This window comes from Grosmannia clavigera (assembly GCF_000143105.1).
Source record: "Grosmannia clavigera kw1407 unplaced genomic scaffold GCSC_108, whole genome shotgun sequence".
NCBI lineage: Eukaryota > Fungi > Ascomycota > Sordariomycetes > Ophiostomatales > Ophiostomataceae > Leptographium > Leptographium clavigerum.
The window spans coordinates 1350913-1378029 of record NW_014040837.1 but is presented as its reverse complement, the minus strand read 5'-3'; the positions used below and the strand labels follow the sequence as shown (position 1 = coordinate 1378029).

At 56.0% G+C, this 27117-nt stretch overlaps 9 protein-coding genes across 9 annotated transcripts; 5 read left to right on the top strand and 4 right to left on the bottom strand.

The window, feature by feature from the left end:
• Window positions 1–127: 127 nt before the first annotated feature.
• Window positions 128–1939, bottom strand: CMQ_6900 (ATP-dependent RNA helicase mitochondrial precursor; the record flags this gene model as incomplete). The annotated part of the gene is made up of 1 exon (XM_014320586.1): window positions 128–1939. The coding sequence occupies one exon, from the start codon at window positions 1937–1939 to the stop codon at window positions 128–130; it is 1812 nt and encodes a 603-aa protein (XP_014176061.1).
• A 1570-nt stretch (window positions 1940–3509) lies between these two features.
• Window positions 3510–3836, bottom strand: CMQ_6502 (uncharacterized protein; the record flags this gene model as incomplete). The annotated part of the gene is made up of 1 exon (XM_014320188.1): window positions 3510–3836. One exon carries the CDS (start codon window positions 3834–3836, stop codon window positions 3510–3512), a length of 327 nt encoding a protein of 108 aa, XP_014175663.1.
• A 2456-nt stretch (window positions 3837–6292) lies between these two features.
• CMQ_6649 (udp-glucuronosyl udp-glucosyltransferase) lies at window positions 6293–7681 on the top strand (the record flags this gene model as incomplete). The annotated part of the gene is made up of 1 exon (XM_014320335.1): window positions 6293–7681. The coding sequence occupies one exon, from the start codon at window positions 6293–6295 to the stop codon at window positions 7679–7681; it is 1389 nt and encodes a 462-aa protein (XP_014175810.1).
• A 1017-nt stretch (window positions 7682–8698) lies between these two features.
• CMQ_6757 (uncharacterized protein) lies at window positions 8699–11043 on the bottom strand (the record flags this gene model as incomplete). The annotated part of the gene is made up of 2 exons (XM_014320443.1): window positions 8699–9334; window positions 11023–11043. 2 exons carry the CDS (start codon window positions 11041–11043, stop codon window positions 8699–8701), a joined length of 657 nt encoding a protein of 218 aa, XP_014175918.1.
• A 2165-nt stretch (window positions 11044–13208) lies between these two features.
• On the bottom strand, window positions 13209–15079 carry CMQ_6582 (autophagy protein; the record flags this gene model as incomplete). The annotated part of the gene is made up of 6 exons (XM_014320268.1): window positions 13209–13541; window positions 13595–13756; window positions 13815–13939; window positions 14004–14759; window positions 14810–14844; window positions 14910–15079. 6 exons carry the CDS (start codon window positions 15077–15079, stop codon window positions 13209–13211), a joined length of 1581 nt encoding a protein of 526 aa, XP_014175743.1.
• A 1086-nt stretch (window positions 15080–16165) lies between these two features.
• CMQ_6801 (uncharacterized protein) lies at window positions 16166–17700 on the top strand (the record flags this gene model as incomplete). Its single annotated transcript, XM_014320487.1, has 4 exons — window positions 16166–16246; window positions 16312–16784; window positions 16843–16945; window positions 16999–17700. The coding sequence occupies 4 exons, from the start codon at window positions 16166–16168 to the stop codon at window positions 17698–17700; spliced, it is 1359 nt and encodes a 452-aa protein (XP_014175962.1).
• A 299-nt stretch (window positions 17701–17999) lies between these two features.
• On the top strand, window positions 18000–18764 carry CMQ_6836 (uncharacterized protein; the record flags this gene model as incomplete). Its single annotated transcript, XM_014320522.1, has 1 exon — window positions 18000–18764. The coding sequence occupies one exon, from the start codon at window positions 18000–18002 to the stop codon at window positions 18762–18764; it is 765 nt and encodes a 254-aa protein (XP_014175997.1).
• A 1002-nt stretch (window positions 18765–19766) lies between these two features.
• On the top strand, window positions 19767–23360 carry CMQ_6898 (iq calmodulin-binding motif domain containing protein; the record flags this gene model as incomplete). Its single annotated transcript, XM_014320584.1, has 1 exon — window positions 19767–23360. One exon carries the CDS (start codon window positions 19767–19769, stop codon window positions 23358–23360), a length of 3594 nt encoding a protein of 1197 aa, XP_014176059.1.
• Window positions 23361–24156: 796 nt separating this feature from the next.
• On the top strand, window positions 24157–26871 carry CMQ_6813 (aminopeptidase 2; the record flags this gene model as incomplete). The annotated part of the gene is made up of 1 exon (XM_014320499.1): window positions 24157–26871. One exon carries the CDS (start codon window positions 24157–24159, stop codon window positions 26869–26871), a length of 2715 nt encoding a protein of 904 aa, XP_014175974.1.
• Between the last annotated feature and the right edge of the window lie 246 nt (window positions 26872–27117).

Here is a 27117-nt window from a genome sequence, read left to right as displayed (position 1 = left end):
CACAATCGATTCATGCCATGCCATGTGAAATGTGTACACCTTCGCGCCGAGATGGGAAAAGAAAAAGAAAAAGAAAGAGCAAGACAGGACGGTCTAAGCAGGTGTGATGGAGACAAAGAACAGACGATCAGCGACGACGGCCACCACCGCCACCACCACCACCACCACCTCTGCTGCGTCCTCCACCACCACCGCCGCCTCTACCACCGCCACCACCCTGGCCTCCGTGGTGTGTGCGCGGCGCGTCAGGAACGACAACGAGGCCCGGGGTGCCGCGCAGGCCCATCTTGCCGACGGTGGACTTCTGGATGGCCGGCGTATTGGTGGCGTGAAGGCCGTCGCGCGCAAAGCTGTTGGCCGACGCGACCAGCTGGTCCTTGTCCCAACGCAGCGGCTTCATGTGGCTCTTGTAGTAGCCGAGCCAGGCCTGGTATGTCTTGGCGACCATGGCCTCGTCCATGGCGTCGATGATGGGCGCCAGCTGGCGCTCGCACGACAGGTCCGCCGGCTGCTCAACGAACTGGATCTCCTGCAGGACGCGACGGGGAAAAAAGGCCTCGTCCGCCGAGATTATGAAGACGCCTCGGCTCTGGGCCGCTGCAATGTCGGTGGCCAGATCGGCCGCAGCTGTGGCGGCAGCTCCACGAGCCGTGCGGCCGAGCCGGTGAATGTACGACTCCTTGTCCATCGGGATGCCGACCTGGAAGACGGTCGTGACAGCTGGGAAGTCCATGCCGCGCGCCACGACGTCGGTGGCCACGAGGATGCCGCTGGCCGCGCCACGGAACGCGCTCGTGATGTTGGTCCGCTTCGACTGGGCGTGGCGTGCGTGCAGCGTCCAGGACGGCGGCATGTCCGACAGGTTGGCCAGCAGGAGGCCATAAAAGTCTGCCAGCGCCGCCGTCGGCGCAAACACGATCGCTTTGAAGACCGATGCCGCATTGGCCGGAAGGCTGCTCGCAAGTCGCGTCTTTTCCTGCCGGATCGCCCCAATCAGCGCCGGTGCCAGCGCCGCAAACGACGGCGCCTGGATCAGCAGCTGCATCACGCGTGCGTGCGTGGGTGCCTCGCCGGCCGGGATCGTCGAGATGGACTTGTAGCCGGCCGCGAGAACGAGGTCGGCCACCTGGGCCACATGCGACGGCACCGTGGCCGAGAAGAGCATGCCTTGCCACTGCGTCGCCGACTTGGACGGCAGGCAGGCCAGAATGCTCTGCAGCGCGCCCAGGAAGCCCATGTCGAGCAGTCGGTCGGCCTCGTCCAGCACCAGCGTGTCGAGCCGACCGAGCGCCTGCTTGATGGCCGTCGTTCCGGTCACGTGATCGATCAATCGTCCCGGCGTCGCGATCAAGATGTCACAGCCCGCCAGGATCTGCCGCTCCTCCTGGTTCTTGTTCGTCCCACCGACGGCGATGCACACCCGTCGCGCTGGCATCCGCTGCAGCAGGTTCGTCGCCTCCTTGGCGATCTGCATCGCCAGCTCGCGTGTCGGCGCCAGCACCAGCAGCGAGATCCCGCTCCGCTTGCCGCCTGCACCGCCCTGTCGGTTCAGCATCGTCTGGATGGCCGGTAGCAGGAAGCCCAGCGTCTTGCCCGTGCCCGTCTTCGCCTGCACGAGGCAATCGTTGCGGGCGGGCGGCAGCAGCTGGTGGATCGTCGCCGCCTGCACCGGCATCATGTGGTCAAACCGCAGGTCCTTGGTGATGGTCTCGATCAGCACAGGGTCCACAATTGTCCGGCTCGCGTTCAGGTCGGCAAATCGCGGCGTGTCGGGCGGAATCGCCTCTGTCAATGTGGGCGTTGCCACGCCCGGCAGCTCTGGCTGCAGAGGCGTCTGCTCGCGCGTCTGCTCGGCCGCATGCCCGTGACCGCCCGCAGACGGGCCACTGCGCTTGCCCCGGAAATTCCGTCTTCTTCCTTGTTGTCTGGCTTGATCCATGGTGGCAGAACGTCGTTTGTCAGATGGAAGAGTTTGTTGTTGTGGCAGGAAAGTTTCGGTTTGTTTGATATCAGATAAGACAATTGTTAAGAAAAAAAGGGAAATAGGCTAACCGCATCCGCTCACAGTATACAAAAACACAAAAGCAGTAGCACTGTGAGTGATGTCAGAAAGCGCCTTTTGACCCACAAATCTTGTCAAGCCAACGGCTGGACAGCTTTTAAACGGCGCAAACTCAAGCTGGCAGTATAAGCTCCTCTCGGTTCTATTGTTGGATTTACTGCTTAATTCTGAATGGATTAGACCTGTAGCTGCTTGCAGAAAAACTCAAAGGAAAGAAAAAGCCAGAGCACACGAGTGATCCGAGGTATGAAGAATCCAATGCCCATTTCTTACTACCAACTACTGGAAGTGATAGTCTGTCTAAGAAATCTAAGAAATACGCGCTTTTTTCTTATCGCATATTCACACGAAAAAATATATATATATATAGATACATTGCGGGGAGGTGCTATCCGGCCCTTGGCACAATGACAGTCGAGCTTTGCACGATCCCGTCGCAGACGACCGAGGCCATCGTTGCCGACCTAGAGAGTTGCTGTGCTAATGGCTGAATTAGCCATAATGACAGCTTGAATTTACAAAGGTAGATGTACTTATCAGGGGTGCTAAGTGTCGGGACTTGATGATATTGGCCTGCCTAATTCTCTTGTTAAAACAATCCCGTGAGGTTCTACGCCTCTCTGCACCTCTGTACACCCTTATAAACCTGTCTACACTCTTCTCCACTTCTGCACCTCTGCACCAGCATCCCACCTTCACGCTTCCTTTAAAACCTTATGCACTCTACTTGAAGCTCTGGTTTAAAATCAACACCTATTAGTACAAGAGACGTATGGAGCAATAGGCCCGACTCTGATTAAGCCAGCACGTATATATGCTCTCAACTGTGCTAATCTACAACTCTCACAGTACGCCAACTTAACGGCTGTCATTCGGGAGAGAAAATCTGTCTATGCGAAAGGCGGAAACGGATTTGTGTTGGCGTGGACAGTAAAGAAAATTACACACCCTCGGAAGGACTAGATGGCGAACTTTTACCGGGTTCTCGCCTCTAAACTTAATTTCACCAAGCCTTATCTATCTAGTCTAGAAGCCACAGCAGCCATTTTCTCAGAGGTCTGCCCAACGTTCCCTCTGTCAGTCGTCCTGATGGTGGCATTTTCCGCACCAATGAAGTGTTATAGAATGCGCAGTTGTTTGGTATTCTCGGGGAAGCTATAGGTAGGTCCACACCGACACCTTGACGCACATCATTGTCAATACACTTTGCTTTGTGCCGGTAAGACCTTTGTACGTCTTCTCTGATAATTCTACGTTCGAATATCATGATAATGAGGCAGTTATTCCATTCTCGAAGCCACTCGTCCGACACTTCAGCCACGAAACTATTGAGTATGAACACAAACTCGTCGAATAAGCCCACAATTGACCATAGACGAAGAGCTAGCATACAAGGCAGATACTATACAGCAGTGCCAAAGTAGTGCGTTGTCCCAGCAGTCTTATCCTAGTCTACCACAATCAGAGTGACTTTAATAGCATTGACCAACCCAGCCATGTCGTCGTGAGTAGAAAGTTTGTCCAGAACAACCTTGTCGTTCGACTTGACGCTGATATAGCGTGTGTGGCCTTCACCCGTCTTATCCTTTTTAGTAAAGGACATGTCAAAACGGTCATCCGCGTCATGGATGGCTTCTCTCAGAGCAATCGTGTTGTCGTGGCAAGAAGTGGGGCCCCAGATAACTTTTCCTTTGAATTTAAGAGTGCATTCCATAGTATGGCCTTCGACACTATGCTCCTTGTTGTCGAGCCAGACGTTGAGTTTGTCGTTCATGATGATATTTTTCTGATTATCATTAGCTATGGACAAGCCTTTTGAAGGACCACATTATATATTAGGCACCTTGGTGATAAACAGAAGGTTACTTAGCCTCGATGTAGATGAGATAGACGGTCCTGATTCTTGCTTTGTAGCTTGAGGATTTGATGCCTTTCTGTCTTCGGTCTCTAGGGTGCGAGGTCGGATTTATATAAGTCGACCGGCCAAGCTAATCCAAGGCCAGTTTGTAATGGCTTCTGCAGATGAGGTCACGTTGATCCTCCAGAGAGCCACCCTCGACGTGGCACGATAAGCTCCTTGCACGTAGATGGCTTAGATCATTCTAAGGAGAAGTGGCGCCTGCATGAGCTTGGGCAGCTTTTGGTCTGCGGGCTCGAATGTGCAGATGGCGTGGGTCATTTTCTCTCGATTCGACTCTGATTGATTGCATTCTAGCCTAGTTGTTAAGAGAGTGATATACGTAGTTTTGTGCTGCTAGCTGTTAGCTACGACTTACCGGAGTAGGTCGTCAAGCCTTGACGGGACTATGACGTGGTATGTGGATGGTGCATCGACTGGTAGTCGGGCAGAAGGTATCGCAGTAAGAAGATTGGCTAGAACCAACAAGATCAATTTGGGGCCTCTCTTTGAAGACCTCGTCGATTGGAACAACTAATCTTAAGGCCGTCATGCACAGCCTCGCAGCCTAAGCCGGCATGCACATGACCTTGTCGGCTGACTCCAAAGGTCGGGCCAAGAAGTGAGTTGATGGGTCTCGATCAATCCTGTAGTTCCGCCAGTCTCTGATAGTTTAGGTAAGCTACTAAGACAAAGCTTAAGACAAAATAAGCGAGTCCAGAACAAACCAAACGACACAGTTCCAAGCTATTTGTGGCGGCCGCTGTTTGTCCAACTATCAGCTCCACCTAGCTTACGCTTTCATTACCATAACCTAGCAAGTGGCTACAAACTCAGCGTTCCTCCCGAGATGCGCAAAGAAAACATCAACTAAAGACGAAGGCTACGGAGTAATGTCAGGGCATCGTCCCCTTAGTCAGCCCTCGGGGCGCCTTAGTCAGCCATCAGGGCCATATAGCCCACAAGCCATCCACAAATGGATGGGAATAATGAATCAGCTTCTCTTCTTCATAAAACCTGGCAGCTAATTAGAACACTGGAATAACGGCCACCGCTATTTGTACCATGCGGTGCACTGCACTCCGTATATAACACGGGAATAACGTCATGTTTTGATAATCAAATTCTTATCGTGACTAACACTTGTAGCTTCTACTCCGTGCACCACTAGTCTGTACGCGCAGTCGTCTGCGCGTATACCAGTGTAAGACCCGTACGTTAATCCTTGTGGGATATTCGTCCGGACCAGTTGCACGTATCGTAGTAAGCTTTAAGGCCTTCAGAAGATCTAGTGATGATATTTCGTTGGGTGGTTGACTGAAGCTCCAGACTGTGCGCAATGTGCGTTCAGTCAGGGCTTCGTCTTATCTAGTGATTTCGGCGGCCGAGGTCAGGTGACCTCGGGAAATCCACACACTGCCAGAAAACGAATTGTGATACAATACAAAAGCAGCTCCTCCACGGTGACCTATTTCACTGCCCCTTCTGTCCTCCCGGTATTACTTTCCTCAGCCTCTCTCCTACCTTTTCCTGAAAATCTTTCACAACGGTGCTTTACTGCCAAGGTGCCGTTACTAGGCTCCTGCATATACTGAGAAAAACGCACCCAGTCCTTCTAGTAGCCGTCCGGTGTAGGCGTTGCTGACTAATTCTTGATGACCGAGGCGTAGCCTTGTACTGATCCCACGATTATTGACTGAAGTGGGACCTCTTTTGTTCCAAATGCGCTTTCAGGGGGCAGACTTTCAATTTCCAAAGGCACTGACGAAAATATTTCTGTATTAGGCAGTATAAGGTTCATCTGCTTGTCTAACTAACTTGGTCGATATCCCCGTGTTATATTCGGTGTACCGTATGGTAAGATAAGATATCTTACAAATAGCGGCCGCCCTAAATATATTCATTGCATCTTACTCCGTACTCCGTGGAACGAAATATTTATTTTTTTAGGCATAAAAGCGGTGCCAGACACGCTCCACAATATACCGTATGTCAATCCAGAAAGCAGTCCTGCGGTCCTCAGCGCCCCTTTTCCTGTGGCAATTGTCGTGTAGCGTGTCTATGTTTGTGCATTGGACCGACTCCTTGGCCAGCTTAGAGCGAACTGACAGTGGGACATAAGCGGGCATAAAATCGAGAGCCAGCCAATAGGAGTGCTAGACTACAATGTTTTGTCCGAAGTGGAGAGCTGTAAGACTGCCAAACGGGGCAGTCAGTTGGATTCCGGACCCAAAGATAGAGTGCCCGTGGGCTGACGGTGTATATGAGGCAGACAGTCTGACAGATTCTGTCTTGTTGGCAGTTACGCTTGTTGTTCTGCCTCTCTACCGATCATGACTCTGACTGTTGATGCCGTCAACGGCCTGTCCAGCGGCCCTGCCGCCACGTCTGTCGGCGAGAAACCGTATCTGCTGTTCTGTGCGGCATTCATGGACGGACACACGAACCCATTGATCCGGATCTGCAGCGGTCTGGTCAAGCGCGGCTTCCCGGTCACCTTTATCGCCGGCAACCAACACGAGAAGAGAATCAGGGCGGTCGGAGCCGACGTCGTGGGCTATGAGCCGGAGCTGACAGCAGCCGACTGGGAGGCACGAAATGCGGTGCCAGCCGGCTTGCCGCAGCTTCTGTGGGATTTGGAGATCGTCTTCTGCCGCTGCACCACCTCGCGATGGGCGCTGCTCAAAGAGACGCTAGAGCGGTTGCGATCATGTGATCCGGCCCGAGAGATTGTCGTCGTCTACGACACCGCTTTTATGGGCACAGCTCCGCTGATGCTGGGGGCACCGCTGCCCCGGGGCTTCGACGTGCGGCCAAAGGTGGTCAACGTCAACGTGATTCCCGTGACGGCAACCAGCATCGACACGGGTCCGTTCGGTCCCGGCCTGCCACCCGACGCGAGCGAGTCCGGCCGGGCACGCAACCAGCTGATCAACCAGCTGATGGCGAGCACCATCTTCAGCGGCCTCAACGCCAGCTATGGACGCATGCTCCGAGAGGCTGGCGCGACCGTCGAGCTCGAGCCCGTCTGTCTTCCCCACCACTGGCCGCTGCTCAGCGACGTCTCGCTGCAGATGTGTCCGGCCAGCCTGGAGTATGTGCGGTCGGACCTGCCGGCACACATCCGCTACGTCGGCAGCCTGCTGCCGGATCCGGTCTCACCTGGCTTTGTCCGTCCAGCCTGGTGGCCCGAGGTGGACGTCGGTGCCGCCAAGAAGGTCGTCGTCGTAACCCAGGGCACCATCGCCACCAGCTACAGCGACCTCCTGATTCCGACGATGGCTGCGCTTGCCGATCGCGACGACCTCCTCGTCGTGGCCATCCTGGGCGTGCGCGGCGCTGCTCTGTCGGCCGACGTGGCCGTTCCGGCCAACGCGCGCGTGGTCGACTACCTGCCCTACGAGGCTATCCTGCCGCGGGCGGCGGCCTTTGTGCTGAACGCCGGCTACGGCGGACTCATCCACGGCGTCGTCCACGGCGTGCCCATGGTTCTCGCGGGCTCGACCGAGGACAAGCCCGAGGTGGCGATGCGCGGCCAGTGCGCCGGCGTGGCTGTCAATCTGCGCACGGGACAGCCGACCGAGGCACAGCTACGCGAGGCCGTCGATAGGTTGCTCGTCGACCCGTCCTTTCGGGACCGCGTGAACGAGATCCGGCGCGAGAACGAGGCCCTGGGGGCCATGGACAATGTCGAGCGCGAAATTCTACGGGTTGTGGCTTGAGATCGGACTTGCAGGCATATGTGGTCTTCGAGGCAGATCTTCGACAGGCAGAAGGAGCTGCTGACAGACCTTTCAGCCCAGGCTTCCACTTTAGCTATAGATGTTTCTCTAAGTACAGCTACATTCGCTCATTCGTATATATATTCTCTTCTCTCTCTCAAGGCCACCTAGCCACGACTGTAACCGGCGAGGATTGCATTGGTGCCATAGAGTGAATCGAAATACATATGCTGACACAAAATGAGAGTCTACAAAAAAGCAGTTGCTAAAGGTGAAGAAGCGATGGCTGATCCTTAAGGAAGTCTGTGCTGCGTGCAAGGATGAGATACAGGATCTGTATACAACAGGAAATCACATATTAAACACGGCATTGAAAATAATAGAGAACGAGGGCTCTCTTCAACGTACAATCTAAGCATAAAACTAGCAACTATACCTAGACAGCTAGAAAGTTTGTGCAGCTATAACGTAAGAAACCCCCCATACTCTAGAGCGGTAATAGCATAGGTGTGCCCTTGAATAAGGACGCTGTTAATTCCAGTACTCGTCTTATATAACAAGACATAAAAACAAGCGCAAAGTACAGGTTTAACGGTATTCTAAGAAAGGCCAAAAGAATACACGTTTTTTTAGTTTATGTCCAACAGAATGCTTTCGCGGCGAAAGTTATATATTCAAAGTAAAATATTGTAGCAAACAAAAGCGCCAAGAGAGAAACACTTTGTGCTCCAAAGCCTCGTCCTCTGCTTTTGCAAACCATCCCTCAACAGTTCTTCCGCATAGCACCGAAGTACATCGATACTAATTAGCTTACAGGTAACTTCCATATTAGCTTAGCCCAGCTTTCAGGGGCCAAGGCCATGTGTTGTCCATGGGAAATATAACCCCGGCTTTGCGACAAAAGCACCCGTTCTTTCGAAGCCAAGAGAACCCTATTTCTCCACGGTTGGGAAAGTCGGCTGCGACAGAGCGCCCAGAGCTGGGGCAAAAATTGGACGTCCTGCGTGCAGTACTGTCTTATCTCTTCCGACAGGGGACGTTCGTTGAACCCACTTCGTAACTGCCACCAGACTCCGGCATGAACATCTTGAGGCCTTTCTCCTTGGTCGCCTTCCATTTCGCCCCTTTTGCCGGGCTCAAATTCCCATCCCTGTCAATACATTTTGCGAGTCCAGCAACATACTTTCTAGAATGTGTACGCGATGCAAGTTCCATAAGCTGCAGGTCCTGCACACCCGCAAGATTTATTTTGAAGTGGAAGAATAGGGCATCCGAGTCGTTGCGCACGTCAAAGAACACCTTGGGGATAGCACTAGATTCCAGCAGGTCCTTAAGGGTGCGGCCGTTAGTCCCAGGTGTCAAGAAGGCAGCGTCTTTGAGAGTATGGACGTCAAGGAGATATGCGCGGCCCAGTGGTAGCACATAGACCTGAAGAATAGACACGGTGCCTTCTCTGAAAAGATAAACTCCCTCAAGATCAATGTAGAGTGACGGAGGCGTTGTGGGCTGCGCATAGAGTGTGTCCACAAGGACGGAGACGGTTGATAGCGTGTCGACAAGACCGGATTCGATCACTTTGTTGAGATGGGTCTCCCTTAAAAGAGGTGATAGCCGCTTCGACCTCTTGCTCGTGATTTGTGCCTTTTTTAGCAGCTGCCATGATTATCGGACAATATGTATAAATTTCAACTTTAGAGAAATAGGATGCAAGGATGGATCGTGCGGAGAAGAGATGAAGAGCGGATGTACCCGTTTGTGACCTATGGTTACGTTCTTTATATGTAACAGTTAGGAGGGATGTTTACCCCTCCTCATGACAGATGCCCATCACCACCAATTTCATCCCAGACTAACGGCGTCGTTGGTGGCACTGCAACCTTTCCTTCGATTCTATCGAATGAGGGGCAGCCATTTCTTTCTATGCCTAAGGTCTCAATTTCTGGACTGCATGGTACTTTTCGCCGATAACCTGATCGACAGCCAATAGATGTTGCTACGAGAGGTTCTAGTTCTGCAAATTTGTACAAAGGTTAACCCCCCAAAAAAGTTGTTGGAGCAAGAGACGAATAGCATCTTTCTCTTATGGGCTTTTCCTCAAGCTACATAGCAAGGTGAAACTTAGCACTTGTATTTAAAACATCCGTTACTGTACATTGATTAGACTTTCCCTACTATGCACATTAACCAGCGCTGGTCGGTGCAGAAGTCCTTGGCCGTTGAAACAGGCGCAGCTTCCTGAACTTTATCTTCTGGTCAATTTGATTGGTATCAAATTGTCTGCAAAAGTACTTATGATACCTACCTTACAGCGAAGTAGGCAGGGATATGTATAACCAATTTAGTTCTACAGACGTGGTGTGTAGATAATCATGCCACCGTTGTTATTTGCCTGAAAAAGGCGCTGCCGCAGCTCCATCTTCTTAAGCTCGACGCTTGGACCGATCCAAGCCACCCTGCCCTCCCACCCTCCTGCTGCGGCTGCAGTAGCATCTCCTGCTTCTGCTCCTGCTTCTGCTATTATCACTGCTTTTGCAAGCGGTGGGCTTTGTTTTCTAGCGCGGCTGCGCTCTTGTCCTGCCTATTATGCAAGGTCAGCACACCTTCTCGGAAGACAAAGCTGTAGACAAACGGACTTTTTTTTCTGACCGCATATATGATGTATACCTCGGGATGTTGGGCCTGCTGACGGACGGCAATGGCCTTCATCTGCCCGAGCAGGTTCTCGCTGACATTTGCGACTCCATCATCAATTCGTGATTCCTGACGTTTTGCTTCAAGCAGGACCACTGGCATTTCGACGCAGAATTTGTAGCCAGATGCAGTATTATTCGTGCAAAGAACTCGCCGTCTCCGGTAGCACGAACTTTCTGGCAATTGGCGAGGTCGACAACCCGCTCCGTACGTACATGGTAAACTCTACCACGACTGCCATGTCGTCGCACAGACTGCCATCCTCTCGGGAAAACTGCTGGCACGGGAAATTAACCAGTACATGGCCGATAAAGGCCGATGCCAGTTGCACGGTGGCATCCTCCGGTATTGCAACATCACGGTGGTGCTCACCGCTGTCCACGTAGCTGAAATCTGACGCATGCGACTGCCCGGACGTATTAGCGGACGCAGGGATTCTGTGCGGGCCTGTGACCTGACCAAGGCAATCTGCCTCGCCGTCACCGACCGCATCCTGGGTGGACTCACCGTTGTATTGGAAGACCCAGCATCAGGTTCGTTAGCTGATCCTTCAACGGCTGACAGTGCAGCCCAAAACGCGCCAATTTGGCTGAGGTTCTGAGTCCTGTGAAACTGAATTATATTCAAGAACGATTGTGCGCCGAGCTTACCGCCAAATGGCCGATCATCATTGATGAGCTTTATGATTGCAGGCACATCGTAGATCTGTTTGTTGACTTTGAGCGACAGAGCCCTAAAAATTGCGTCAATGACTAAAAATGTCCATATGCCCCTGTATACTGCAAGAAACACTATAATCTGCGCGTAGATGTTCACACAAAGACTTGTCACTTACGCTCCGCAATACACGCCGCACGCGAGCAGTTGCGCCGTCGTCCATTTGCTGCCGGTCGGAACATCATCCGAACTGGAAAGCCCCTTCCTCTTATAGACGATACCGGGTGTTTTAATCGTACCGTAGTAAATCGTGTATATCGTCCGATGCGTCGATTCTCGAAGGTCTGCGTTGCTTGAATTTGCGGCTATTTAGACATGTAACGGCGAGATTAGAGGTCGTATAAAAAAAACATACGGGGAGCGTAGAAAGGGCGTCAGGGTCAATTCCGGCTCCCGCCGGTACTGGTGCAGCACACCGAGCCGCAGCGCGGCCCACTAGGCCGTCTCAGAGCGCTCTCTGCGCGACCGCTGGTCGACCGCTGGCAGCTCCAGCTTGTCTTCTTGCAGGGCCCGACCCAGCTCTTTCGTCACTGCGGTCAGCGCCAGCAACCGCTGGGCGATCGCGACGCAATCCGCGGGCGCCATCACGATGTTGTTGGCCGTGCCGTTTTGCAAAAACAGCTCGTTCGTGTCAGCGAGGAACTGCCAAATGTAGCGGGCCAGGCCCTCTACCTCCTCGGGGAGCTGTCGGTCAGCGATCGTCTACCGGCACGCACGCGTCGATACACTCACGGGGAGGCACGACGTGTTGTCGGCCTTGCACCCGACGCAACACGCCGGGTTCTTGGGAATTGCTACGCACGAAAACTCGTGGTAGATGTCGAGATATGCCTTCAAGACGCAGTTGAGGCATGGGCTCTGCCACGGGGTTAGCTATCGCGTAGCGAGCGCCGTGCTGTCGGGGACCTACGATGTCTGGGTCTCTCGACAGTATTGAAGGTGATAGCAATTTTATTTTTGAATGAAACGCTTTTGAGGAAGTGAAGCGCTGGACTCGACAACAAATATGGTCAATAGATAAATGCGGCCCGAATGGACCGAACAATGCCTTCATCTGCGTCTGTGTCACAACCGCAGGCACAAATTTTGGCTCGTTGACTCGAATAACTGCTGATTTAATATGGAAATTCTTCCTTGGACGTTCTACGGCCTGGCCTGTGACACATTGTTACGTGGCTATCCTCTACAAAGGAGAGAACAGTAACCTAACTGGAGATCAGAACCTTTCTTGAGGCGACAAATGCATTCGCTCAATTGAGAGGAATAGCCGAGCACGCTGTGACCAAATCACAGTCACTAATTAACGTAAAAATATGGGTTGGATGTATTGTCTTGAATTACGGCCCCAACATTTGAGTATTTGCAGTTTTGCTGGGGATATCTTAATGTGGATAATTTATCAATTGCTTAATAAGTAGGAATAAAGAAACCTTAAAAGATTCAATAGATTCTTAGCTTTTCTTTCCCTCTTTACTGCTAGTCGAGCTGATCTTCTCTTGGTGTTACGGGCGTAGTTCTTTTCCTTTTGCCTGTCTTGGCCGCCGTAGCTGCTATACCGTCGGTTACAGGAACGCGCAACACACTCAGGGGCGAAGAACTGGCTTCGTCCTTTCTCATGTCATCGTTGCAAGTTCTATAATGTGTGCCATTGGCTGCATCGGCAAGCCGGGCAGCGTAGGAATCATAGGGAAGAAAATCCACGCGCTGTTTGTAGATGTCCAAGGACGCATCCGAGCAAGGCGGCTCATTCGGCTCATCCAACTTGGCAAGAAACGCAGAAGTGACATCGGCAGTGAAGATTGATGTGTACACAACCTCATGCTCTAAAACAATAACCTGTGGAATTCGAACGGGTTAGTGGCAAGCTCAAGGTGTCCAGAACAGCAGGTAGCGCTTTTATCTTACAGGGAAAACCTAAACTCCTCCAATTGCTTCAGCTCCTTTCTAGGTGCCCCGCTCGTGATAGGTAAGCTTTGCTTGTGTCTAACTCGCACGTATATCCCTTTAAGTGGGACGTGGCACGAGTAATCTTCACAAAATTGCAACTGGAAAAATTAATGGCGTTCATGGCAGATATATACTTCATAGGGTCCGTCTGTTGCCTACCGAAAGACGAAAACTAAATGTCGGCTTTGATACCGCGTAAGCGCTTATCCAGAAACTCCCGCTGCTCCACCCGGCTCTTCTTCAGGTCCACGCCAACAACCAGAATCCCCAAGCTCACTACAGTCAGTGCGAACAGGAAATAGAAGGGCGTTGACGAGTTGTTAGTTGGCGACGCGTCAATAATAGCGCTCGAGACAATAGGGCCTATGAACGAAGATGTCTTGCCGATGATGCTGAATAGGCTGAAGAAGAGAAACTCGTGGCCACGTGGAGTGACTTCAGAGATCATGATCTGCGAGTAGCTGTACCACGGGCATATAAAGAAGCCGTAGAAGGCTTGGTATACCTAGGATGAGTCAGGCCAAATCCTGTTCCAACTCAGTCACAATGGGAACTCACCCAGATCTCCCACAGGTGGTGGAAGCCAAATTTGTTGGTCCATATACCGATCATGCCCCAGCCGTCTAGCAGGATGATGCAAAATGCGACAAAGTTGAACATGGCTTTAGTGCCGATCTTATATCGTTTCTGGACAGTCCAGAACGCCCAGATACCAACGGCCTGAGAACGAGTTAGACAATGCGGATGTACTTCCCGACACTGCAACAAATCGGCGTACCTGAGCAACAATCCCGACGATTAGGAGGTACGTTAACTGCAGTGTGTTGTACGACACGATGCTGTTTTGTAGCGTAGAGATGACAGTGACGCTGGTGTTGAGAGAGTCCCCGAGCAAGAAGTAACCTGTGCTTGGTCAGCTATTGTATATTTCTGTTAGAGGAAGCTACCCCGTTTGCATGAAGCTGACCGACGAGGTAGAGCAGGCTCTGCTTAAGCTTCCAAATCTGGCGCAGGGCGTAGACGAGCTGGGAGAGGCCGGCGAGGACAATGTTGCGGCGGCCAGGGTCCTGACCGGGCCGGCGCTTTTCGAGGAAGAACCAGGGCAGGGAGACGAGCAGCCAGACGCTGGTGGCAAAGGCGATCAGCACGCTCATGCCCCAGTTGTTGTTGGCGGTGCTGGCGTTGACGTGGAGGCCGAACATGATGCCGACGATGAGGGCGAGAATAACGATCTCGGCGACAGACTGGACGTAAAACGACACGTTGGCCAGCTGGCTACGCTTCATAGAGTCGGCATAGTCGTAGTCCGCACGCGAGATGCGACCAGCGACGAGGCTGTCGGCGTGCGTGCGCATTTCGTCCGTGTTGCGAGCGAGGGCGGGAAAGGCGGCCGTCCAGAAGGTCAAGGTGGTCTGGTAGGCGATCAGGCCGACGATGTAGAGACCCGTGCCGATGCGCCACTTGTCCTCAGTATGGACGCCGAGCCAGGCGAAGCCGATGGCATAGGCCATGATTGACAGCACGATCAGGATATTGGGCCGCCACTGGCCAAAGTCGGCAAAGCTGCCGAGGACGAGGAAGACGGCAATCTGAATGGCAAAGGAGATGCCGTTGCACAGCAGCACGATGCTCTCGACCGTGCGCTGCTGGCCGGCAAACCGCAGCGTGTTGCCGTCGCCGGCCGCCTGGTAGAGCAGGTTCTGGAAGGCCGATGGGGCAAAGTCTGGTGGCACGTCAGAGTGCTGTCTTGTTCTAGAGGGAGGGATCACCTACTGAAGAGACTTAGGCCGTTGTTCCCAACATAGTAGCTGTCCTAACGGTCAGCCCCAGCCATGGCCCTGTAGCTTTCTCCGTGGTCCGGCCGACGACGCACCCATAATATGCCCAGATCTCCTGCTTGGTGGTGCGGTATTTCTCGTCCTCCTGGTCGGGGGCCACAATGCCGCCCTTGTTGTCGACGTCCGCTGCGTCCTCAGCCACCGTAAAGGACGTAAAGGGCGCCGTCTTCAGGTCAGGCTCAGAGGCCAGGATGTGGCCAGTCATGGAAAAATGAAATGTGGACAGCGATGAGTCCGAAGGTAGCAGTGGACGTCTTGCAGGCCGGCTGCTGTGATTATAGATATCCTGCTCTGTAGAAAGGATTTGGAGAGACTAGCGTTGACGATATTCTGTTTGGCTGTCGAGACTAGCGGGCAACCCGAACGATGACGTTGGAACGTAACACATAGCTCCAAGCTTATCGGTTTCAACTTGCACGAGCGAGCGGAGTGGCCAGAGAGGGAAGAGATTTTCACTCTGTCGTGCAGCTACTACGGAAGTATGGAGAAGTACGATTCGAGGCCCACCTACTCCGTCTGAAACAGGCCATTAGCGGGTAGCAAAGTGCGTTTACGAGTTAGGTGTCTTATCTTGTGTCTGGGAAGGCTAACCTAGATCTCATTCGAGAAATGTCTGCTCATCATCCTGTTCGGCTAGGCCGCGCTACAACTCTCTCGATTGCTGCCTCTTCTGTCGCAATCAGCAAGCTAAGATAGCAAGTATATCGACGTCCCGGAGAGGGCCAGAGGGTGTCGATCAGCACTAACAACTCGGCGGACTGACAGGGATAACGACTCTAGCTATCTGCCAGGTCCACATGATGGTCTGTCTTCTCGTTCCGTGAAGCTCATCTTATAGGGCAAATTTGTATTCCAACAAGCGTTGCAGATATATGCATTGCTCTGGCAGAACTTGGAAAATCAATTGGGCACAGAAAATGTTAGCAGCCAAACCTCGGTTGTCGAATCAGCCTTCATAGTGATAAGATACTCGATGTGTCACCTGAGTACAACAAGGCTCTGCAGCAGACGGAAGCCAGCTAACGATGGGCAGTTTATTTATACATCAGAACATTTCGGGGTAAGATACGGGACCGAGTTCCGAAAAGGGAAAGTTCTCGCGAAGATAAGGCCGGTTCTGGGCTGAACACCTGACGTAGTAATCTATATACCGCCTCAGAGTTATCACGCTTCTGCTCATGGCAAGATAGACTCCCAGTGCCGGGTATCAAGTAAGCAGTAGAGCCATAAAACCAGCACAGAAGCCTTTTAGAATATTGTTCCGGTCATGGCCCTACAATCGTCACGCAATATGGCCCCATTGAGCTTGTTGAAAGAACGATGTCATGGCTCGAACGGAGCGTTGAACGACGACGAGGTGTTCGATCCTGCTGTAAGTACAAGGCTACGATACGATGCTGCGACGCGGCCAGAAGGAAGTCTCACACTCTACCCTAGGTGCATCTCGCCTACTCGCCGCCCAAGAAGCAGTTCACCATGCATGACCTGCTTCTAGAAAAGAGCGTGTCGGTTTCTCCCATCGCAGGGACCACGCCATTTCCACTTCTGTCGGACGAGGGCGTGCGAGCATATCGAAGAGCCCTGTTTCAGCAAAGGGTCATTGATCGATGTGCTAGTTCACCGTTCCCAGGCACCCTGGTGCTCCGTGGCGCAGAGAAGCAGGCAAGATTCATCCGGGACTTCTGGACCCACCCCGAGACACTTCGCATCGTGTCTGAAGCCATGGACGTCCCGCTGGAGATCGTCATGCCTGCCGAGATCGGACACACGAACATCCAGGTCGAGGGAGCGACGAACCCAGAGATGGTAGGGAAGCTCAAGGTCGAGCCGTCAGCCGAGAAGGTAGAGCTGAGCGAGGCCGAACGTGCCTACGATCCGCTGACGGATGCAAGCGCCATCATCCCATGGCAGTAAGGCGGCGATCATTTCTTTGAGCGAGTTGTATCGCCATGACTGACCGGGCCACAGCCACGACTCGTATCCGTATGTCTGTGTCCTGATGCTGAGCGAAACCAGGGGCATGATTGGGGGCGAGACGTACATCCGAAAGGGCGACGGCACGGCCCAAAAGGTGCGTAGGGCTGTCCTGTGCTGCACCCGTGCAGATCGCTGACAGCCGTGCAGGTCGAGGGGCCACGAATCGGCCACGCGGTGATGCTCCAGGGCGGCGAGGTTGAGCACCTCGCAGCGCGTGCCCGGGGCGTGAAGGAGCGCATCTCGACGATCACGTCGTACCGATCCAGCGTACCGACGGTGTACGACTCGAGTTACATGACCAGCATCCGGCCGTACGCCGATCTCGACAGCCTGTATCCCGAGTGGGCGCAGTACCGGTTGCGAAAGCTGCGCGACGAGATCAACAACTACCTCGGTCAGATCGAACGGGATCCCGGCCGACCGCTGGACCGTGTTGGTTTCGAGTGCCTCGTCGCCGCCCAGACCGAGTACCTGCGCCAGACATCACGTCAGATGATCGCGCCCCAGGAACAGCACCGCGTACTCCAGACGTACGGCAGCGCGGCGTATTATGATGCACCGCAGATCTGGGTCGCCGTCCAGATGCTGCCGTCGTTTGAGCGGCTGGCCGCAGCCGCCGATCACAACCGCGTCTGGATGGCCGAGAGCGCCTGCTGGATGGACCTCCAGAACTCGGCCGAGGCCCTCCGTCAAGGCCGGCCGCTCAAGAGCTCGCGTGGGCCTCTCGTCTGGCACGGTCGGCGGCAGTACTTTATGGGCGATGAGCTCATCCGTCAGGGCCTCAACGAACTCTTCCTCGACTGGCTCGGCGCGTCGGGGTTGTGGGATTTGTACTGCCAGGCGGCTTGAGCGACAGGATGAGAGCGACGTCTTTTGGTATGCAGCGATTGGGTGTCTTGATTGTTTTTCGTGTATCACATTCAATTGGTCACCTGATGTACAAATTGCCTCGTGCCTTCCTGTTGCGAAAGCAGGTTTTACCTAGCAATATGCCAGAGGAAGGTGGCACCCACCTTTTTTCAGCGCGGTGTCTTGTCCCGTTTTCAACTTCTCCTCTTCTCCTTTCTCCATATTGTTCTCTTTCACTCTCACATAAGCCAAGCAGTTTTATATCATCATTCATTATTTTCTCGCTTTCTCTAATCAAAATGCTCTACACCATTCGCAACCTCGTGCTCTTTAGCGCTTGCGTCTCTGCTGCATCCATTGACCTCCAGCAGTCTGCCCAAGAGCAGCCGGAGCCAGAAGGTCAAGACTATCTAGCCAGCCAGACAGCCTACGGCTTCTACCTCATGGCCCACGTCAGTCGGGGACGCGATACCCACCCTCCCGTTAATGGACTCATACTGCAAGGGTACCACGTCGGAGCTAGTATCGACGCGGGCATATTCCACGCTACAGATGCCCACAACCCGGGCAGAGTCTTCTATATCAATGGCACGAACCGCCAGTACACTGCCATCACAGATGCCGGAATGTTTCCCTACGGCCTGACCATGCCACGGCCCGGGCGCCAGAACCAGGGTGGCGTCAATCCGGTGATGATCCAGGCGGGCAGTGGCACGCCAGCCCATGTGGCCCAGTATGGTCCCGATATTCAGCTTGTGAACGAACTGGGGGTGGGCACGTATTTGGCCTGTGATCGGCCGTCGGCATATTACAGAAGAAACCTGCTCCAGCTAGAGTATTCCTACTCCGACTGCCGGAAGAAGGCCACTGGCAACAAAGGCGGAAAGCTCGGTGACGAGGTGGCGTCTGAGGTAGCTGAAGCCGAAGACTGCTCCAAACCAGTCGTGCCCAGCGGATGTGCAGCCATCGTTCTGGTTCCACACTGCACCGCCTTGCCGCCCATGCATCCAGGGCCCGGGAATTATATCAACCACAAGTACGCTCGGAGGGTTCCATGCATGTGAGCATGCGATGGTGTTTGTGGGTGCTGTTTTTGATGACCTAATCAGAAAGTCCTGTTGCGCAATCGTGCAAAAGTACGGGTTTGTGGGTTAGCAAGAGCAGTTGGGCCATAATCAGGATGACAGCCGGACAAAAACCCACAGTCTCCATGTGTACTCCGTAAAATGTGCATGATCGTGCATTGCCGCGCCATCTCATCTCTCCCCTGCAGCCGCTCTTTGTTCAGCTGGACTCGTATTCGCCATTGCCCCCAGAGCCACAGTTCCAGTTGCAGCGGCCGGAAGTGGTCTAGCGCTGTTTCGAGCCTACAAAGCAGGTAGGATTCTGTGGCGCGCCGTCAAGATTCGCACCTGCTGACTACGAGTACTTTTCGCTGGCCAAAACCGTCATTCCCCAGCCTTCTTTTCTCTTCTGGTGGCATTTTGGCGTCAATACGCAAGCGTGATCGTGTGCCGCATGCAGCAGCCACCAGCTGTTTCGTCCTCCTCCAGCCTTCTCTGACGCCATCCATCTGCCTGTGTGCAGAGTGTGCTTTCGAGAGCACGAGTACGTTTCGCCCCCTCTCTGGTCGAGTCCTGCCGTGCAGTCCGACAGAATCTCCTGTTTATTTCAGGGGGGTTCCAGAGTCTGCTTTCGCCCCAAATCTTTCGCCTTCCGTCCTTCCCCTTCTCAGTTTCTTTTTTTGTCTCTTTGTCTCTGGTCGCCCTTAGTGTGGCGTCTTGCAGGCTTACCCTATTCTCCTCATCAATAGCGTCATACCCCTTCATCCACTCTCCCCCACCCATATCCATATTCATCAACCGATTGCATATCTTCCCACCACAACTGGCAATACAACGTCCAGCGTTGGACCGCCCCATCCGATCATTGCCTTTGCAGCAAGCAGTACCACCCGCCTGCAATTGCAGTGCAGCTTGATTCGGACGCGGCAGCCTAGAAGCAGCCGGACCGTTGCTCTCCAGCAGCAAAATAACACGAGCTTCAGATCCGAAACGATCGAAACGATGCCACAACAAAACACGCAAGCACCGCCAGCGCTGCACCCACCACATCCGACAGTATCCGACGCAGCCATGATGGATCCGATAGACGAGGCCGACTGTCTGCCCGACCACACACACGTACACGCACACGCACACGCACACGAGGTCCTCTCGTTGCCGCTCGCCAGCGACGACACGGAGACGGACGAAGACGTGATGATCGGCGGTGGCAGCAGCAGCAGCAATCACACACAGACGCCGGTGCGGATCTTCACGCCGCCACCACACATTGCCGCGCGGTTCTACCGATCGTCGGCGGCACAGGCGCAGGCCCGCCGCAAGGGCTCGGCCGCGTCGTCACGGCGGAACTCGATCTCATCATCGACACACTCGTCGCACGGCTACAATCTGGCCAACGGGGGGACGGGCACGCCGCAGAGCAAGCACATTGCACAGCACCTGCGGCGGGCGTCGATCCTGGCGGACCGCAAGGCGCGGCTGGCTGACCGAGCAGCTCATGCAGAACAGGTGCGGCTGCGGGCGGCCATGGCCAAGGCGGCGGTGCGGGACATCTCGCTGAGCGAGGAGCGGGCACAGGCGGCGGCGCAGGCACGCGAGAAGAACCTGGCGGAGATCGCGGCGACGTGCGCGGAAGAGGTCAAGAGGGCCAAGGCAATTGCCGAGTCGATCAAGGAGAAGCGCGAGCAAAACCTGCTGCGGCTGCGGCAGCAGATGCAGGACCGGCTGGACGAGGCGGAGCGGCGTCGCGACGAGCTTCTGCGCAACACGGTCGACCGGTCGCGGTCGCGCGGACAGAGTATCGTGGCGGCCAACCAGAAGCCGGTCGAGGTGATGCCCAAGGTGGCCGAGGACAAGGAGTGCTCGTCGCCGGACGAGGAGGCCGCTGCGGCTGATACCTTGTCGGCAGTGCCTGTCTTGACGGAAGAGGAGGCGGCCTTTCGGATCCTCAGCTGGTGGCGGACGGCCTACCGGCGAAAGGCGGTGGCAGAGTTCCAGCAGCTAGGGCTAGCGGTGGACGGCGTGCGCGACACCTCGTTTGAGACGGTGGTCGAGCTGCTCGGCCAGGACAAGGTGCTGCAGACGACGGGCAAGGTGTTGCGGCTCTGTGGCTTCCAGGAGGGCAAGACCAGCTCGGTCAAGGAGATCGTGGCCGTGCGGGCCTTTCTCAGCGCCTTTCTCATTCTCGGCCACCCAACGCAGGTTCTCAGTAACAAGGAGAGCAAGGACGGCAGTGGAGGCGGCAGCACCACGACAAAGGCGCAAGGGCAGCAGGAACAGGTGGGAGCAGCTCCCGTCCCGCTGCCGTTGTTTTCTGTGCCGATGGGAAAGGAAGACCTTGCTAATCCGCAACTGCAGGAGCTAGTCGGCAAGGCGAGAGACCTGCTGATCTGCTTTGAGACGATCCTGTCGCGGCTGACGGCAGAGAACAAGTTTACGCCGCCGCTGTCGCTGTCGAGCGAGCTGGTGGAGGCGTACGACACGTTCTACGATGCGTTCATCGGGTGGAAGGCGCGCGACGCATCGGCGCTGGTGGACGTGATGATCAAGCAGTTTGTGGAGCTGGATGCGATCTGGCAGACGGTCAAGGACAGCACGGATCCGTCGGTGACGGACACATACCGGCAGAGCATCCAGCAGAACCAGCTGCTGCTGATGGTGCGGATCAAGAAGCTGGCCGGGCCGGAGGAGGGCAAGAAGAAGGTCTTCCAGGCGGTGCGGCGGGCGCGCAAGGCCAAGATCGAGGCGAGCAAGAAGGCGGCAGCAGCCAGCAGCGAGATGCGGCCGCGCGAGGCAGAGCACACGATCGAGACAGCAATGGGTGACCTGTCAGGGGCGTCTGGCTCGGGGACGGCCACGTCCAGCAGTCACGGAGACGGACGGACGGCGACAGCCGACGAAGCGCTGCCGTTTGGCAAGTCGTTTGCCGAGGTGCGGGCAGAGACGACAGCCAGCAAGACGCGGTTCACGGTGGACGGACAGCGGTACTCGAGCCACCCGCTGCCGGAGAACCGGGTGGTGGTGCACGAGCTAGCGATCAACCGCAAGTTCCGGGTGTCGGCGGAGCAATTCAAGCGACAGCAGGCGCTCTGGATGGAGCCGGTATTCTACCGGATGCGCAAGACGATGGGGGCAGGCAGCACGGAGGAGCAGGAGGAGCACTTTTACTATCTGCTGTCGATTGCGGAGACGATGCGGACGAAGCTGCAGCGGATGACGATTCCGGGCAAGAAGATGCACCAGTTTATCGGCGAGCTGCTGGACACGGAGGTGGCACAACGGCAGTTTGCGGTGGGCAGCTTCTCGTACGAGCGGTTTTTCGGATCGATGGGCCAGCTGCTGCCGAAGCTGTGCGCACCGTTTCGAGACGAGGAGGTGCGGCAGCTGGTGGAAGGGACACTGCAGCAGGGCGACTACGTGGACCGACTGGAAGCGCTGCACTCATTTATCGACGTGATGTTGACGGACCACGTGAACTTTCTGATCAGCGTGGCAGCGCCAGAGCTGTTGGTGTCATCGACCAAGTACGAGAGCACGCGGTTTGCGGAGCTGGTGCAGCGAGAAGGCAGTCTGCAGCTGACGGCAGCGAGAGCGGCGTGGCAGGCAGCCCGGGGCAAGGTTTTGGCAGAAACGGCGAAGCGAGATCCGGAGGGCATCAACCACGCCAAGTCGCGACCGACGGCGACGCAGTTCTACATGCAGATGCTCGTAGATGTATTCACGCAGCTGAGCCCGGTGGAAGCGGAGGCGATGCCGGAGATGCTGGGCCTGGATCACGAACGAGCACTGAAATGGGGAGCGGTGACGCGGCGGATTGTGACGGCCGGTGCGGTGTTGCTGCAGTGCAAGAACCTGCTGAAGCGGGATGTGCGGCTGCCGTGGAAGACGGAGGCGCAGCGGGTGATGGCGGTGTTGGAGAAGGCGGAGAGGGATGTTGTGGGGGGCGAAGGGATGAATGAAGGGGGTGAGAGGGTGAATGAGGGGGGGAACGAGAGGATGAGCACCAACATCAACACTGACACCGACTGGAGCCAAGGCCAGGGATCCTACATCACCGATGCCGGCTCAGCTACCCGACTGCAGACAGCACTTCAGTCTGCGGCAGTGGTGGACGGCGTGATGGCGGCGCTGGAGTCGGGACGATCGATGCCGGCAGCAACACGGACACAGCTGCGGACATATGTGCAGCGGACGTTGGCGGCGAGCGGCGAGGCAGCGGTGCCGATGTCGGCAGCAGCCGGAGCCGAGAGGACCAACAGCCCGCAGGAGCCGGTGCTGCGACTGCTGCTGCACCGGCTACGCGGCCATCTGGTGCCACGGCTGACGGCAGCGGCGATTTCGGCGTCGTCGTCGGCCGAGAAGACGCGGCAGAACAACAACACGGCAGGCGAGCGGCTGACGAGTCTCGGACTGGCCGAGTTTGTCGACCGGGTGCGCGAGATGATGGACGAGGTTGGCCGGGTCGGCACGATCGACCGGGAGACGCACGGGGTGTTTTGGGAAGAGGTGGCCGAGGAGGCAGAGAGGGAAGATGGAGGTAAAGTCGGCTCTTCAGGAGACTTTCCAACCGGCTCTACTGAGCCGGTTGGCAACTAAAGGAGTTTGGCAGTCTGGTTGATGGGTTGGCGTTTCTTGTGTACTCTGCTGGAGCGTTTGTGGGTTTGTCTGTTTGTTTGTCTGGCTCGTCTGGTTCTTCTGGTCTGTTTGTTCGTCTTTGTCTTTTCTCTGGTCGTCTAGCTCGTCTCTTCTGTCGTTTTCCTCTCTTTTCCTCTTCCTCTTCCTCTTCACCCCTGTCTTTCTTACCATGCATTCAGCGTGCTCACTGCCACTGGCATCTAGAATGGGCGAGACATATGCCATGTACTACAATCTATCTGGTCTTTCACGTGAGCCCAAGTGATTGCCTGTTTCGCTGTAAGCTGCCGAGCCTAGACAGGGATGCCTAGTGCGCCGTGTGGCAGATTTTTCGTGGTGGACCGAGCACCTACTCAATCGAGAAAGCGTGGTGGGACGGACGGTCGTCCTGGCGAGATCGTTGTGGGCTGTTGACTGTTGGTGTGGGACTGTGACAATGGTAAGGAGCCGTTTCGTCGGAGTTGGTGGCTTCCAACGGAAGGCGGCTGCTGAACCTGTTTATATTGTTCCGTGGGACAATCGTAACTGCCTGAAAGGGCGTGGCCGAAAGGGTCACGTGCGTCTACCTTCCGCATGCATGAAGACCCCGCTCGGGCTTTCTGTTGAGGTATAAGAGTTGACGTCTGGATGCAGCTTTTGACTTTTGATCCTGACTCTATCCTGAACTGGCCTGACCGAACCGTGACTCTACACTGATTGGCCCAACTCTATTTTGACTCTTGACCGATACCTAAGCCCAACGACAAGTCTCCTGACCATGGCTGATCGAGAGATTCTGCCGGGCAACTTTGTGCCCAGCCACTACCAGCTGCGGATCACGGACTTGGACTTTGTGCAGTGGCAGTACCGCGGCACGGTCGTGATTGACGGACGACTGGCTGAGACGACGACGGAGGTGGTGTTAAACGCGTTTGAGCTGGACATTGACAGCGCCTCGCTGGCGGTGATCGACGAGAGCGGCACGACAACGCTGACACGAACAGCTGCCATCTCATACGACACGGAGCGGCAGCGGGCAGTGCTCGACTTTGGCAAAGACAGCGTGCCGGCGTCAGAACGGGCATCGTTGACGCTGGCGTTTGGTGGACGGTTGAACCACGACCTCGCGGGCTTCTACCGGTCGCAGTACCGAGCAGCCGGCAGCGACAAGACGGCAGTAGCACCATCGACACCGCACGACGACGAGTACCACTACATGCTGAGCACGCAATTTGAGGCGTGCGACGCGCGGCGGGCCTTTCCGTGCTTTGACGAGCCCAGCCTCAAGGCGACGTTTGACTTTGGCATCGAGATCCCTGTGGATTTGGTGGCGCTGAGCAACATGCCAGTGCGCGAAGAACAGGCAACAAAGGCCGAGACGAAGATGGTGCTGTTCGAGACGACGCCAGTGATGAGCACATACCTGCTAGCCTGGGCGGTCGGCGACTTTGAGTACGTGGAGGCCGAGACACAGCGGACATACAGCGTTGCGGGCAGCGAGCAGAAACAACGGCTGCCCGTCCGGGTCTACACCACACGCGGACTCAGCGAACAGGGCCGATGGGCACTGCAGCACGCGCCGGCCTACATCGACTTCTTCAGCGACCGGTTCGGCATCGACTACCCACTGCCCAAGGCCGACATCCTGGCCGTGCACGAGTTCACGCACGGCGCCATGGAGAACTGGGGCCTGGTCACGTATCGGACCACGGCCATCCTCTTTGACGAGCAGCGGTCCGAGGGTCGTGCCCGCAATCGGATCGCCTACATTGTGGCCCACGAGCTGGCCCACCAGTGGTTTGGCAACCTCGTCACCATGGACTGGTGGGACGAGCTCTGGCTCAACGAGGGCTTTGCCACCTGGGCCGGCTGGCTCGCCACCGAGGCCCTTCATCCAGACTGGGATGTCTGGGCCCAGTTTGTCAACGAGGGCATGGCCAAGGCCCTGCGACTCGACGGCCTGCGCTCGTCCCATCCGATCCAGGTCCCGGTGCGCGACGCCCTGGCCGTGAACCAGGTCTTTGACGCCATCAGCTACCTCAAGGGCTGCTCCGTCATCCGCATGCTGGCCGACCATGTCGGCACCGACGTCTTTCTCGCCGGCGTCTCTGCCTACCTGAAGCGTCATCGCTACGGCAATGCCAAGACGACCGATCTCTGGGCCGCTCTGTCCGCCGAGTCTGGCCAGGACATTGACCAGCTGATGACGCCCTGGATCGCTCGCGTCGGCTTTCCCGTCGTCACCGTGGAGGAAGCCCGCGAAGATTCAGACGGCCAGACCACCCTGACCGTTCGTCAGTCACGCTTCCTCTCGACCGGCGACGTCAGCCCGGACGACGACGAGACCGTCTGGTGGGTGCCCCTGGGATCCGGCACCCAGACAGCCGTCCAGACCAAGACCAAGCTCGCCCTCACGTCCAGACAGGCCGACATTCCGGTCCGCTCCGACTTTTACGTCCTCAACGCCGGCGCCACTGGCTTCTACCACACCAGCTACCCACCTGCTCGTCTAGCCCGTCTGGCCACCCAGCTGGACCGCCTGCAGACCGCCGACAAGATTGCCATTGCCGCTTCGGCCGCCGATCTGGCCTTTGCCGGCTGTGCCTCCACGCCTGCCCTGCTCGCCTTTCTCGACGGGTTTGCCGCCGAGACCCATGTGCGCGTGTTGGGTCAGGCCCTCGACGGGCTCGCCCTCGTCCAGGACGTCTTTGGCAGCGACCCGGTCATCGGTCGGGGTCTGCGCGCCTATGTGCTCCGTCTGATCGACCATTCCCTGTCGGCGCTGGGCTGGGAGGATCAGACCAGCACCGACAGCGATGCCGACTACGGCCGTGCCGAGCTGCGCAAGCGTCTGCTGACGACCGCCATCGACAACGGTCACGCCGGCCTGACGGCCGAGGCTGTCGCCCGCTTCGACGCCTATGTCGCCGATCCGACAGCCCATCCGCTGCAGGCCGACCATCGCGGACCAGTGTTTCTGGCAGCCGTGCGAGCCGATCCAGTTCGCACGGTGCCCCTACTCATGACCGAATCGCGCTCCTCGACTGCGCCGGATGGCCGCGAGGTTGCCGTCGTTGCTCTCGGCCAGACATGCGATCCGGCTGTCGTTGCCGACACTCTCCTGCCGTTCCTCTTCTCGTCGGCCGTCCCGGCTGCCGACGTCCACATCATGGCCGCCGGCCTCGCCGCCCACGACACCACTCGCCCCTTGCTCTGGCACTATATCCAGCAGCAGTGGGACGATGGCGGTGCCGTCGCTAACCGCCTCGCCGGAAACCCCATTCTGCTCGACCGCTTCGTCGGCGTCTCGCTCGCCCGCTTCGCCGACCTCGCCGACCTCGCCCAGATCGATGCCTTCTTCGCCACCCGCTCTACCGCCGGCTTCGACCGCACCCTCGCCATCGCCAAGGAGGCTATCCGCGCTCGTGCTGCCTATCGCAGCCGTGACGAGACGCCACTGCGCGACTGGCTGCTGGCTCATGGTTATGCTTAGTCATCTTGGTCATCTTGGTCATCTACCGTAGGCACACAGTACGTAATACACACAGTAGCCCAATTCAGTTACTATTGGGTCTAGGCCCTGCTGCTCTGCTCTATATACACTATAGCTAGTCCTGTGTCCCCATGCAGAGCCCTCCGGCTGGCGCGCCTCCTCGTCTGCGCAGCCGTGCCGTTCATCCCGAATCTCCGGGTTAGGGAGAGGGAGAGAAGGCGGGCCTTTTGAGCCTCTCTTCTCTCC